At 37.3% G+C, this 15,553-nt stretch overlaps 1 protein-coding gene across 10 annotated transcripts in view; it reads left to right on the top strand.

The window, feature by feature from the left end:
- The window catches only part of SPEF2 (sperm flagellar 2), a 169,404-nt gene that overhangs the window by 21,051 nt on the left and 132,800 nt on the right, over positions 1-15,553 (top strand). For all 10 annotated transcript variants that reach the window (XR_003522086.2, XR_003522084.2, XR_003522088.2 and 7 more), the window contains exons 4-7: positions 2,646-2,786; positions 4,256-4,320; positions 9,106-9,292; positions 13,322-13,510. Coding sequence is in view for 5 of the 10 variants with exons in the window: in XM_027605658.1 (XP_027461459.1) it covers positions 2,646-2,786; positions 4,256-4,320; positions 9,106-9,292; positions 13,322-13,510 (582 nt within the window). In the remaining 5 variants the exon portion in view is untranslated. The remainder of the gene's footprint in view (positions 1-2,645; positions 2,787-4,255; positions 4,321-9,105; positions 9,293-13,321; positions 13,511-15,553) is intronic.

The raw sequence follows: 15,553 nt of genomic DNA, 5'->3' as shown, positions 1-15,553 counted from the left end.
TTTTATTTTCTAATAATGAAATATTTTGAACTACTTTCTCCATTTAGAGACTTAGAAACGTGATACCATGTCAAACTGATTTCAATCTGATGCGGGTTACACACAGGTTTCAAGAAAAATATAAACACATGAAAGAAGATCTTGTCCGCATGCATTTTGAGAAACTTGAAAAATTTCAAAAACTCAAGGAAGAACAAAGCTGTTTTAATATTGAAAAGGTTTTATAGTACGATTTTTCCAGAAACTCATTAGTGCATAGTGTATACTGTTTGCGACTTATGCCTATAGTACACATTGCATAATTAATTGCACATTAATTATGTGCAATTTTGTGCACATAATAATAAGTGCACAATTAATGTGCACATTAATTGCACATTAATGTAGCGCAAGTTGCACATTCCTTTGCTCAGGCTCCACCCTGCTCTCACCTTTCTCTCCCTCACTCTCCCTCCATTCCCACTCCTGCCGTCACCTCTCCTTGTGACCAAGAACAAGAACTGCCATTCTCTGGAGTGGTAGGACAACTTGATCTCTTTTTAAGTTGTCCAGTAGAAATTAATGCTTCAGAGGCATCAGCGATGGGGGATTGCTACTAACTACTCCAGTGAAGCCTTAGGACGGTTGTCCCCACTAAGGGATGTACAGGGGGCAGTCCCCCCTCTGTGTTCCCTCTTTTGCAATCCCTTGGTTTTCCTGTCCTGCCTCATTTTTCTCATCCTGGCAATGTGGGGTGATAGCCTGCTTGCTTCCTTTTCCAAACCCCTTAAACATCTCTTGCCTACTTTCTGGCCCTTTTTGATTTGACTAACTCCCCACTGCTTCTCAAATTTCTCTGAAAATCTTTAATGATCTCCTATGCCTTTAAGTACATGAGAACATGATGGTATGTGGAATCATTAAAGATTTTCAAGAGAATGTCAGGTGACTACGTATATGGAATGTGTAAACTCAGGCAAAAGAATTATAGTTCTTCTCCTTGCACTATAAATCACTTTTTAAATTCATATATTTAGAATTATAAGAAATGAACATATCCTGAATGTAGTCAGCCCCCTGTGCAGAGGGAGGGAAAGATGAGAGACTAACTCTGGAATGATCTCATGACTTGCCAGAGAGTAGATAAAGCACCGGGCTTCCCCTTGCATTGCATGGTAAGGAGACAAGGCACTCTTAAAGTAATGTTTAAGTCAAGACCAAATGCTGATACTCTAATTTTGAAGGAACCAGCCTGTCTGACTTTGATGTCCTAAGTGTAATGCAGAAAGTGTTCGAAGAAAGTTGGGAAAAAGGAAATATGAAACCATTAAATCTGAAATAAATTATGTTAATGATAAGAAGCAGGGGCACCTGGTTGGTTAAACATCCGACTCTTAATTTCAGCTCAGGTCATGATCTCAGGGTCGTGAGATCAAGCCCCATGGCGGGTTCCATGCTGGGTGTGCAACCTGCTTAAGATTCTCTCCGTCTCTCTCTGCTCCTCTCCCCACCCCCCAGCCCCCTGCTTGTGCTCTCTCTCTCTCACTTAAAAAAAATGGTAAGGAGCAAATAAGACGAAAGGGAGAGCCTATGTCTTCCTGGTTTTCTTAAGAAGAAAAGATCAACATATTGCAACTACAAAAAAATTCATATTTTAGAAAGTAAAATGAAGAAAAAAATTAAGTTATTTATAATTTTTGACTTTTTAGTGGTTAATTAAAGTTTCTTTGGATTTAGGAAAAAATGATCTTATTAGTTCTAATATAATATTTTAGTAGTAAAATCATAATTAGCTTTACATGTTACTTCTTAAATCATCTATTCTTTAAAATATTTTGTCTGATTTTCACTATTTTTTCTTTCACTTCTGCTTATGTTCTACTTAAAATAATTACTCGCAGGTAGAGAAGAGATGATCTAATAATGGTATCACATAATCCAGTATTTAATTCAATATTTGAAGCAGCCTCTGAGCTCATTGTTTAAGTGTGACTAAATTTTGGGGAAGTTTGTCATGTCTCCTGGGTTCCCCAGAGGTCCTCCTAGAAACCATCTCCTACATGGAATTTTCTCTTCAGACCATCTTTAGAGACAGCATTTTCTCTTTACATTATGGGGTAGGTCAGAAGGTAGAATTGGGAAATAATTATATTCTTCTTTGTATCTGAGGCGCCTTTATTATTCTTTCAGTGTCATCACCTAGAATGAAGATACACACATCTGATAGGCATAATTTGAGGATTCCAAAATTGTGGGGTTCTTTTTTAAAGATTTATTTATTTATTTGGCAGAGAGAGAGAGAGTGAGAGAGAGAGAGCACAAGCAGGGGGAGTGGCAGGCAGAGGGGGAGGGAGAAGCAGGCTCCCCGCTGAGCAGAGAGCCCCACTTGGGGCTCCATCCCAGGACCCTGGGATCATGACCTGAGCTGAAGGCAGACGCTTAACCGAGTGAGCCACCCAGGTGCCCCCCAAATTGTGTTTTAATATCATACTTTTCAAAATGAGTCATACTGATACCTGCTTCCTAACATTACACAGTTGTGACACCTAGTCCATTGGTAAATTGCTGAGTTCTGAAAAATGTATATATGTGTACCTGTGAGTGTGTAACATGGCCTGTTATTCTGATGAACGGAATAACTAAACTAATGTCTATGGGGTATTCAGCAACGCTTGAGCAGAAGACGACAAAATGAAATAATGGCCAAAATCCAAGCAGCTATCATACAGATTCCTAAACCTGCATCGAATCGTGCTTTGAGAGCACTTGAGGCCCAAAAAATGATGAAAAAGAAAAAAGAGGCAGAGGTAAGTGATAATCCTTTAATTTGGCGTTATGTTAATCTTAATGAAAGAATGATCTTTCTCTAACACATATAGAGAGAATGCCTCCAACTTCTTAGTTCCTTTTCAGATTATTGGTGGCATTGTTCCTTCTCATTCAAAACCCCTCCACTGTGTGCATATCTAATCCATATTATACTGTTATTTGTTCAGAAGGAGAGACTATAGCTGTAGGTCAGGGATAAGAAACTCCTATTAAATGACAGTACCAGTCTGGACTCCTGTGTTGAGAAGGATTCTGTGGTCACCACAAAAATATTCTAGAATGGTGCTGCCGTGATGGGTCGTAATCACCATGGGTACAGAGGTGTCAGTCAAGGTACACATACCATATATATGCCATTCCTACTATATGTTTTACTCAATTCCTTCTCACCATGCTGCACTATTTTTCTATGAGTACCAGAAATGTTAAGTGGTTTGCTTGCTATCAGTGTGTTTAAATTTAAGATACATACACTAGTGATATTTTATTAGACCATACCGGCTGTCAGTGATTCCAGCAGGATACCATCTGCTTATGTTTCATAGGGGTGCAGTACTACATTTTGATACTAATTCCTGCAGTCTACATTGCATATTGCTACAGTGATTATTAATGATATTCTCTCCTGGGACCTAAGGAAAATAATAATAGCTACCATTTATTGAGCATCTGCTATATGTCAGCCGTATTATTTCCCCCAATTTCTAAATAAGGAAACTGAGACCCAAAAAGCCGCCATGTTTCACTCTGGTCCACAGGATAGTAAAGTAGAGATTGACAGGTCTCTCTGATATCTAAATCCAATACATTTTATGTTAATCCACATTTCTTTATTTTTTAGTGTTTAAAAAATATCCTGCACTTGGATTCTAAATAATATTACCCATAGAGGTTTTTTCAGATCCAAATTTTAGAAAAGTATTTAATTCTTATATTTCTCTGAGGTGATTAAAGTTTATTAATAAGGATTTGCAGTAGACAAAGAATGAGCTAAACTAATCTTCAGAGAGCAAATTAATAGCATAAATAAGGTTGCGCAAGAAATATTTAAAACATGCAAGACAACAGTTTTTGAAGAAGTATTTATATCCCGAAAAGATGCTTATTCTTCTTTAAAAGAATTGCAAATAAAAATCCATGGCCTGAGACTCTTTGAGTATCTTCATTCTCATTAAATGTCCTTTATTAAACACTGTCAGAGCTAGAATTGTGAATGGAATGATTCAGGTAAGGCAGCTTCACACTCTTTTAGGTATATTTAACCTAGTCTCAAAGTAATGAATCAGAATTATAAAAATATTCTAGAATGCAGCTTTTCATATCTTGCCTCCTAATTAGCCTGAATTAGTAGTGCATAACACCTTGGGAACTTGTAAAGTGAATATGGTAAATGAAGATTTTCAATGGCTTTCAGAGGTGGAAAACTGATAATGAATTTTCTTTAAAGGATGTGGCTAATGAGATTAAGAAGTTTGAAGCCTTAATAAAAAAGGATCTCCAGGCCACAGAAAGGTGAGACGTGAATTACTTCAACAATCACAGAACTGCATTCTATTCTGCCTGTAACTTTTACATACTCAGAAATAGTTTGTGGGGAATTGCTGCTCCAACGATCTTTTTACTTTGTAGAAGCTTCATTAAGAGAGTATATGAAAGAAGGTAAAAGAGCTAAAATTCAGATTAATTGTTCATGAACAACTTTTGTAAAGATCAGGAGGGCAAGTGGCTATTATGAGATGGGAAGTTCCTTTATTTTTCTATACTGTGCTTACTGTCCTCAGTTCACACACTTTTTAAGCATTGATGAAAATTTCTTCAAGTTACCACTAATTTAAATTTTTCATAAAGCTTTTATTAGTTGCTCGTTGCTTTCTTTCATGTTGTGTGCTCAGCATTTAGCATAGGGACCAGCAATAAAAGTTGTCGAATGAGTTTAACTGTCACTGAAATGGTCAGTTTGGTGAGTTTATTGCAAAAAGTGCCTGGTTAATGGGCTTCATTTGCCTAAAGATAAAGATCCTCTCCCCTTTTCTTTCCTAGCAGGGGTCACTGACTCACAAGATAATTGAGTAAGGTCTGTATAGGTGGGAGAAACTTGAGTTCTTCCACATTTTTAAATGGGAACTTTCCAAATTCTATTCACTTACATTTTATGGAATATGAACTAAATCTCTGTTAAAGAAGAAAAATGGACACAAACTATATAAATCAGTTCCATATTAATATTTCTGAGGGAAAGAAGTAGTCAAATGAGGAGAAATAAGAAAAAGAAGAAGAGGTGGTGAGGAAATCAGATGTGGAAGGAAAATAAAGCAAAATGAAGAATACATACATTACATTTTCTTCTACCCTCTGCAGAAACTTTTGATGCCCTACTCTGATTCCCACTGCCATTTATCGTGCTGCCCCAGACTAAAGAAAACACAATCCAAGCCTACCCACCCGGTAGCCACCACCCAAACCCCACCACACCCGCTCCGACTGGCCCATGAAACCACTGGATTTCTTCCAGCTCTTTCACTCACCTCAACCTGCCATGCACTCTGGAGTGATAAGCAGATGGTATCCACTAGAGCAACCATCTTAAAATATTGAAATACTCTTGTTACTTGTAAGTGAATGGTATTCCCTGTAGCCCTTTCCTGGGACCCCTCAATTTCCACACAATTTAGCAACCATAATTAACACCAAACATAGCAGTGGCCTCTAATTCCTGTGCCGGCATCCATTTTGATTGATTAGTGTCCTTGCCATGTCAGTTAAATACTTTAAAGATCATCCTGTACAATACAGCTGCAAACATGCACTCTGCTTACTGTTATTGCCTTTGCCAACCCATCTTGAACCTAGGTCTCTCTATCAATTAGCTTCAGAAACCCCAAACAAGAGCAGGTTAAAGTTGACCTCTTTCTCATGTAATAAAAATGAGAATGTAAGCAGCTCAGGGCATGTGTTGGAGCTCCAAAGTCATCAAGGACCGAGGCTTTCCTTTAGCTCCACTGTCCTGTTGTGTGGTTTTTGTCCTCAAATTCACATTCACAATACAAGATGGCTCCTGGGGCTCTGGCCATTTGGCCCATGTTCTAGATATAAGGAAGGAAGATAGGCAAAAGTAGTTATCTGAAATAGCTGAAATAGCTCTTTTAAGAACCTTCCCTGAAGTCCCAGGTAACATTTGTGCTCACGTTTTATTGGCCAGAATTCAGTCACATGGCCACACTTAGCAGAATGGGAGGCTGGGAAATGTAGTCTTTAACTCGATACTTTGTTTTCCTCAATAAACCTGGGGCTCTGTTTTGAGGAAAAAGGGAAGGAAATGGTGGTGTCTATCACAGGTTCTTTCTCTGCAGAAGCCTCCACTTGGTCTTACCAGAGACTTAGCACTGGGGGGCCATGAAATATAGATATCCTCACTTCGATTCTCAGAACAGCAGGATAGGGCCCAGGGCAGCCAGACTCCCTGGACCAGTCACCAGTGACTGTGAAGCTTCATCTGGGACTCCAAATCCCTCTCAGTATGATGCGCAAAAGGCATTTTCTCTGGTGGCCCCAAATAAAGGATGCTGGGTAGCACGGGTCTGGAGCAAACTTCTAAGGAAAACAAAAGTTATGGTACAGTATGGCCTTTGTTAAGTCCCTTTATTAATCACTGCATTAGTGCATTCTGAATTTTTAGCTTAGAATCAAGCATCTTCTGGGCTCTTTCAAAACCTTCACACTATTTGATTCTAGAAAGCACTAAAATCTCATAAGTTGACCACAAGGAGCAATTTCTGCAGCTGCCGCTTTCACAGCCTGCTCTGGAAACAGTTCCTCAGGGATGTCACCTCCAAGTCCCATCTTCTTTCTTTTGTGGAGGAATGAAACATTGTCTCGGGGAGAGCAATGCAGGAGCTCCCATGGCTGCTTTCCCCCCATGTGTACACTGTATTTTCTAACACAAATAATAAATGCTATCTGCTACTTTTTTTTTTTTAGCTGAGGTTGTTCCCTGCTCTAATGTGCCACTCGAATCCGTAGATTTACTTTAGACTCTTCCTAGCCATTGCTCTTTAAATATACACAAATTTGGCCAAGGTTCCAATTACTAGTAATTCACACACACCCAATGACTAACTCTGTGGAGGCCTGACAAGCAGGTATAGAGAAAACATAATTATTATCCTCAAGAAACCCACAGCTAGGAAAACGAATATTTATTCAAGTAAATATCATGTAGCTTTCTTGAGCCCTTAATTGGAATGAGACGGCAGATGGATGGGTGGGGGACAGAATGATTGATAAAGGAGAAGCAACATGTTAAGTATATTAAGCCATGTACAATCCAAAGCAAATTCTTTTAAACAACACAGTTGGGGGACGCCTGGGTGGCTTAGTTGGTTAAGCACTTGCCTTCAGCTCAGGTCATGATCCAGGGTCCTGGGATTGAGTGCTGCATCGGGCTCCCTGCTGAGCAGGGAGCCTGCTTCTCCCTTTGCTGCTGCCTGCCTCTCCCCCTGCTTGTGCTCATTCTCTTTCTGACAAATAAATAAGATCTTTAAAAAATGTTTGAGTAAAAACATAATACAAATTTTAAAGGATGATCTAAGAAGTTATGCCACCTAATTTTCATAAGTACTTAATTGTACTAATAAATAGGGTTAAATTCTGTATTTGATCTTACTGAAGCTTTGGTAAGCTACACAATTTCTGCTCAAAGACTCTTTAGTGACAGAATACAAGTGAAGGTTGAGCCCTGGTTGATAAACAGAACTTCAGGGTGTGATTTTTTTTGGGGGGAATTACTCTGTATCATACTTCTTAGCATATCATTTGAAGTTGAGCAGACATCAGCTACATGTCAGGACTATGAGGCATCAGAACAGAGAGGAGTATAATAGGATACTTTTCTTATGAGCTCAGAGTTCATCTGGGAGTAGCAAATGTACAAAAAATGAACTATAATACAATATGGTCTATACTATAGACATGCAATTGTTACTTCATTAAACATGAATTAACTGTGCTTTATAAGAATACTTCACTCTATATAGGAATTGATGACAATTTAGTTCCTACATACCGTATTAATGTGTTCTTGGCTTTTGAATAAGATAGTAAGTTGTATTTTAAACTGAATACATTAATAACTTACAACATGAAAAAATATTTATAATATTAAAACATTGACAGGTAATAAGACACATCTGGTACCATTGTACTATTGTATTCTGTTTATTTTGTAAGGAGGTATGCAGATGAGAATTGATTATTTGATCCTTATATACATAAAAATGTATCTTTTACTTCTAAAGATAACTTTTTTTAAAAAAAAGATTTTATTTATTTATTTGACAGAGAGGGACACAGCAAGAGAGGGAACACAAAAAGGGGGAGTGGGAGAGGGAAAGGCAGGCTTCCTGCTGAGCAGGGAGCCTGATGTGGGGCTCCATCCCAGGACCCTGGGATCATGACCTGAGCCGAGGGCAGATGCTTAACGACCGAGCCACCCAAGTGCCCCCTAAAGATAACTTTTGAATGAACCTATAAATTTTGTACTGAGCCACCATTGTCCCACTAAGTTGAGTGTATTTGCTTTCTGTTGGTAACACCACCAGGCTCTTCCTGATCCTTTAATTTTGGACATGAGGTAGGACAGGAACCGAACTAGGTCTTCTTGGGTTTCCAGGACTTGGACAAGAGGCTAGGTCAGTCTTGTGTTTGCCAGTGTGGCATGACGAGCAAGTCATTTTTTCAGCTGCCACGCTTCCAGTACGAGCTGGGCCACTGGTCCACGCATTCAGAAAGTTATTGGGAATTCATAGAGCAGCTTGCAATTGCATGGGGGAGAGGAGGGTTGTAATGGATAGAACCATCCATGGAAGTACTCTCAGTGTCCTGACATCCTAGGACTAGAGTTATGCCTTCCCTGACACTTTGGTTATCAATAATGTGTTTACTCTTGACTCAAAACACGGTAGGCAAGAGGCCTAGAGACAGCAGGCAGAAGAGGGAGAGAAACCCAGATCTCTGGGCTCAGTGAAGATCATGAGAAGTGAAAGAACAAGTAGGCAATAGGCTTAGAAAGAAGGCTAAGCTAATGACCTCCCAAAGTAGAGTCTAGAAATGAGACAAATGGAATCTAATGATAAGCTATGGCTGTCACAATGAAGTTCTAATATTTGCTTTAATGCTTGTATTAATAAATTAACAGGGCATTCAAGGGAGCCTTTTCCTGAGGTCTTCCTCCATAGACACAAGTAGTGGCATGTGATTGCATTGTTTTTTTAAAATCTAAATAAAAACTATTATCCTTAGTGTCTCCAAGACTTCTTTAGATACAGCCGGCCAGACAACTACTGATTTGTTAAACACTTATTCGGATGATGACTATATTAAAAAAATCCAAAAGCGCCTTGAGGAAGATGCTTTTGCACGAGAGCAAAGGGAGAAAAGACGGCGGAGACTGTTAATGGACCAGTTAATAGCCCATGAAGCACAAGAGGTAAAATATTTAGATATTGCTTGAATAATATAGTGCTGGACAGTTTGCAAAATTTTGTCTTTTATACATACATATATGTATCTTCCTTATTTACTATCTGTTACTCTGAATCAAATATCAACAGAACATGTCTGCATCATCACAGCAAGTAGACTCAGAAAAAGAAATCTACATAAAACATTTACTAAATAATCTAAAATCTGGTGATGGTTATACAACATTGTGAATGTACTTAATACCATTGAATTGTACCCTTAAAAATGGTTGAGCTGGTAAATTTTACATCATGTATATTTTCCCACAATTAAAAAAAAAATACTGACCAAAAAGGAACCTAAAATCTATGTCAACCGTGTGTATCTATTGTTGCTTTTGGAGGTAAGAGGAAACTTCTCCCCGTTCTTTTGAGGTATAATTGACAGATAAAAAATTGTATATATATATTTAATGTGTACGATGTGATGTTTTGATATACATATACATTGTGAAATGATTGCCATAATGGAACTAATTGACACATCCATCACCTTGCATAGTTAAATTTTGTGTATCTACTTTTATAAATTCAACTTTTTTTAGATTGACATGTAAGAGGGATTATGCAGTATTTATATTTTTACATCTGACTCATGTTACTGAGCATAATGTCTTCCAGGTTCATCCATGTTGTCACAAATGGCAGAATTTCCTTCTTTTTGAAGGCTTAACTAATATGCCATTGTGTGTATACTCCACATTTTCTTTATCCATTTATCAATCAAGGGAAACTGAGGTTTTTCCCTTTCTTGGCCATTGTGAATAGTGCTGCATTGAATATGGGGATGCAGACCTCTCTCTGAGATACTGATTTCATTTCCTTTGGATATACACCCAGGAAGTGGGATTGCTGGGTCATGTGGTAGTTCTATTCAGAACTGTTTTGAGGAACCACCATATTGTTTTCCATAGAGGCTGCACCAGTTTACATGTCCAGCAGTTTTTGACGGTTCCCTTTTCTCCACATCCTTGCTAGCACTTGTTATTTGTTGTGGGTTTGTTTTTTGTTTTTGTTTTTTTTAACGTGATAACCATTCTAACAGATGTAAAGTGATAGCTTATTATGGTTTTGATTTGCATTTCCCTGGTAGTTAGTGATGTTGAGCACCTTTTTCATATATCTATTGGCCATTTGTTTGCCTTCTTTTGAGAAGTGTCTATTCAGGTCCTTTGCCCATTTTTAAATTGGGTTATTTGGGTTTTTTGCTATTAAGTTGTTTGAATTCCTTACATACTTTGGATATTAACCAAATGTACATTTGCAAATATTTTCTCCAATTCTATAGGTTGCCCCTTCACTCTGTTAATGGTCTCCTTTACTGTGTAGAAGCTTTTTAGTTAGATGTAGTCTTACTTGTGTATGTTTGCTTTTGTTGCCTGTGCAGTGGGGGTCATATTAAAGAGAAAAAAATCATTGCTTGGACCAATGTCAAGAAGATTTTTCCCCCTGTACTTTCTTCTAGTAGTTTTATAGTTTTGGGTCTTATGTGTAAGTCTTTAATACATTTTGAGTTGATTTTTGTATACAGTGTAAGATAAGGGTACATTTTCGTTCTTCTGCATGTGGACATCTAATTTTTCCAGCACCACTTGTTGAAGAGATCGTCCTTTCCCCATTATGTAGCCTTGGCAGTCTTGTTGAAGATCAGCTGACTGTACAAGCATGGATTTATTTCTATTCCATTGGTCTATATGTCTGTTTTTATGCCATTACCGTACTGTTTTGAATACTGTGACTTTGTAGTATATTTTGAAATTAGGAATGCCTACAGTTCTGTTCCTCTTGCTCAAGATTGCTTTAGCTATTCGGAGTTTTTTGTGGTGCCATATGAATTTTAGTATTTTTTTTTTATTTCTTTGAAAAATGCTATCGGAAATTTGATAGTGATTTTATTAAATCTGTAGATTACTTTAGATATTATGGACATTTTAGCATTATTAATTCTTTAATCCATGAACATGGGATATCTTTCCATCTATTTGTGTATTCTTCAATTCCTTTCATCAATGTTTTATACTTTTAGTTCACAATCTTTTACCTCCTTAGTTGAATTTATTCCTAAATATTTTATTATTTTTGATGCTATTATGAATGGGATTGTTTTCTCAATTTCTTTTTCAGATTATTCATTGCATATAAGAACACATTTTTGTATATTGATTTTTGTATGTTGATTTTGTATCCTGCAACTTATATATTGATTTTTGTATATTGATTTTGTATCCTGCAACTTTACTGAAGTTGTTGTTCAGTTCGAACAGATTTTTTGTGTTGCTGTTGTTGGAGTCTTTAGAGTTTTCTGTATATAAATCATATCATATGCAAACAGAGACAATTTTACTTCATCCTTTCTAATCTGGATGCCTTTTATTCTTTTTCTTGTTAATGGTGCTGGCTAAGACTTCCAGTACTATGCTGAAAAGAAACAGTGAGAATAAACATCCTGGTCTTATTCCAGATCTTATAGGAATGCTGGCAAGCTGATAGGTTTTAGCATCATACCATTGATTATGATGTTATCTGTGGGCTTGTCATACATGGCCTTCGTTATATTGAGTTACATTCCTTTTCTACCTAATTTGTTAAGAGTTTTGATCTTGAAAGGACACTGAATTTTTTCAGATGCTTTTTCTGCATCTATTGACATTATCAAAAAGGTTAATGAAAACAACGTGGAGAAGTTGTTAGTCCTCTCAATTTGTTTATTGGTTTACTGTAGTGGTTCTCAGTGTGATTCCTGGACCGGCAGCATCAGAATCACCTGGAAATTTTCAGTAATGTAAATAATTGGACCTCACCTCACACCTACTGAATCAAACTCAAATCACAGCTCTGGGGTGAGGCCTGTGCTTATATATGTTACTAAAAAATTCATATTTATTTTCCACTGAGAAATTTTATTTAATCTACATTTTTATATAATTCCCAGGTTCAGGTTTTGGAATTTACTATAGAGTGTTATTATTATTTGCATCCAGATTCTGGAAATATATAGGATATTTCTCCAGTATTCTCATAGTGGCAGAGATCATTTGAAACAATATCATAATAATGCTAGATTTTCTTCCTAAATAGTTGGATTGTTGAGGGTTAAATGGACAACTCCAGTGTTTAAGCTTTTTTTTATGTCTTCCCCCTTGAGAACTTTAATTACCTCCTCCTTCCACATGATGTCTCTGTTTAGGCAGAATGAGAGCTTGAAGGGGCTTTGAAGATTATCTTCCACCTAAACCCCTCATTTCACCTGTCAAGCAGTAGGCCCTGAAAATCCAACTTACTTGTCCAAGGCCATACAGCCAATTAATGGTAAGACTGGGGCTGCAATGGCTTTTGATTCCCAATTTAATGCTTCTTTTCCACTGCTCACGTACTGACTCCCCTTCTACTCTCTTAAAATAGACAAGAGAGCCAGGAGAATGCATCTAGTTTCTCTTTCACATTACAACCAATCAGATTTTCTGAGACAAGGTCATGACCCCTTCGACTCTGCTCCAGTCTTCCCATTCCATCAGATTGCAGCTTTTTCTCACACAGGTAGTGAGATATCCAAACTGGCAACTAACTAGATCTGCCGTCTTCAGCCAAAGTCTGCATTTGTTTTTGTAATTACAACCAGTACTTATTTCAGGAATTTCAAATTTTTGAAAACATGCTTATAAATTGAGAATCTGATCCTTTGTTTACAAAACCTTGAAAATGTCACCTGATTTATTTTTCATTGGATTTTAAACAAAAGTAATAATTCATTTAAAATAATCGTGACTTGCAAGATCATAGTGCTTCCAGATACCAAAATAGTTGTACAACCTTTGTTGGAAATCTTCATTTTTATAACTTGATTTTTGCCATGTTCAAATTTAAGTCAAATGACAGAAGTAGATGTCGAGGAATACTCTGCCTTGTGCACATTATTTATACATAGGCTTCTTAACCCAATGGGAAATTTGGACATGGCCTTGACAAATAACTGGTTCCTCCAATGGTGTTTTCAGGAGGCGTTTCGGGAGGAGCAGTTGATTAATCGGCTGATGCGACAGTCCCAGCAGGAACGCAGGATCGCTGTGCAGCTCATGCATGTTCGGCACGAAAAGGAAGTTTTATGGCAGAACAGAATTTTCCGAGAAAAACAATATGAAGAAAGACGACTTAAAGATTTCCAGGATGCTCTTGATCGAGAAGCGGTAAACAATAGCTCCCTTAAAAATCGGTCTAAGGTTACTTTTGATCCTTTCTACCAAGTCAAGGTGAACAAAACCGCATTTAGTTGCCGGTCACTTAAAAAGAGTTAATTTTTATATGATCTCTCTCTTACCTTCCCATTTTTATTTTTGTGTAACTACACTGACAGTGCATAGAGCTTCTACATATTACACTCTCCCCCTCTAGTCTTGTTTCCACCAATATTTGATGTTCACCACCCATCTTTCTGTCTATGTTTCTGGTCATTTTGGTTGCCTGAAGCTCATTCTCCAGTAGATTCCTCAAGAAGGGCTCAGGGAACAATATTCCATGTCTGTTGTATCGGATATTGTGTATTGTCTACTGATAACAGTATAGGCCTTTTATATATGATTGTCAGTTTTGCTATATATAGAATCCCTAGTTCACATTTTCTTTCCTTGAATATCTTAAATACATTATTCCATTTTCTTTAGGTAAAAGTGCTATTGTCAAAAAGATTAATGATAATCTAATTTTCAATTCCTTGTGTGATTACTCCATTTTTCTAGATGTATACAGAACTTTAATTTCCTATAAAATCTGCTAAGTTTACTAGGATGGTATTGGTGTTGGTTATTTTAGGTGAACATTCTCAGGCAGTGAGAGCACTTTTAAGCTGCCTCCTTTTTATAAGATAACATTAGTCTTTAATAAATGATTCCTTGCTTTCTGATAAAACAGGATTTTGTCAGGCCCATAGTGTATTATTCCTTCCTCCAAACCCAAATAGGCCACTTACCCAGTGTACTCTTGTTGATCGTATTTGAGAATGGTACACAGACACCAAGATCCGGATGAGAGATTTGCTCTCGGCTACTGTGGTATCGTTGTGTCTAGGTCCTTTTATGGCTCTAAAAATCAAAGTATCTAATCTTTCGATTATTTAATACATTAATATTTTTCCTTATCGTTATGTATATATGGATTCTAATCATCAAAATAGATCTATTTTGTCAATGGATTATGTAGATTACTTCTTGCCTATTTCCTATTGGAGATAGTTCAAATTTATTCAATCTGTCCAGATTTGATTGAAGAAATACAAAACTCGTGTGAGTGACATTTTATATAGCCTGTCTTTAGTGCCATAAAATATTCACAAAACTAGGCTAAATAAGAGAGAAAACCACATAGAAAATAGGAGGGGAATGCTTTATTTATGTTTACACTGTGAGATTCCATGAAAATAAATACAGCTTTTGCCAAAAATATGCAGTTTTAGAAATAACATTTGAAAGTCAGGAAAATGGTGCTTTTGCCTTTTGTAGAATAGACATAGCTGAAATGTTAGGGGGTAGGGGTGAAGACCTATACCTCCATGACTCCATGAATTTGAGCTGTAGGATCACTGATCTCAAGTGTTCTCTTTAAGAGCTGAATTATCTGGATAATTATCTGGATAATTTCATCCCTCTTTTTTGACGAGAGTGAACTTGAATGGATTGAATGGCGTTTGCTTACATTAGAAATGATGTGTTTAGCTAACCTTTTAAGTGCCTGTTGAAAAATATGTTTGCTTCAAGCCCAGTTAATGAAGTACAGAATAGCAAAGCATTTATAGCAGGACTGGGCTCACTGTGATGAGAAGCATTACCTGCTTTTTTCTTTAACTAGGCCTGAACCGGCTTCAGAGGACTGGAATACTCAGGCCTGCTAGAGCCTCAGAGACCAGAACTGTGAGGTTCTGTAGCATCTGAAAAAATTATATCCTTTCCTCTCACAATGAGTGCCTTTCCTTAAAGCTGAGGTATCTGCTTCCCTGGCCCCCCTCTCTGTGAGGTGGCTTGATTTCACAGGTTTATCTCTGCAAACACTGAATTTATTACCTCCTACATCAGCAGTGGCTGGTGTGTGAGAAGGAGCTAAAGAAATAAATACTGAATTAAAGTTGCCAAAGTAACATTGTTACCTTTTCTTCCTAGTCTCATGCACTAAATAAACAAATTAGATTTTGTTCCCCACAGCAGATAATTCCACTGCTTCACATTTGTGAAGAAGAGAGT

Source organism: Zalophus californianus, chromosome 5, assembly GCF_009762305.2.
Source record: "Zalophus californianus isolate mZalCal1 chromosome 5, mZalCal1.pri.v2, whole genome shotgun sequence".
NCBI classification, from domain to species: domain Eukaryota; kingdom Metazoa; phylum Chordata; class Mammalia; order Carnivora; family Otariidae; genus Zalophus; species Zalophus californianus.
This window is presented reverse-complemented; position numbering and strand designations above follow the sequence as displayed.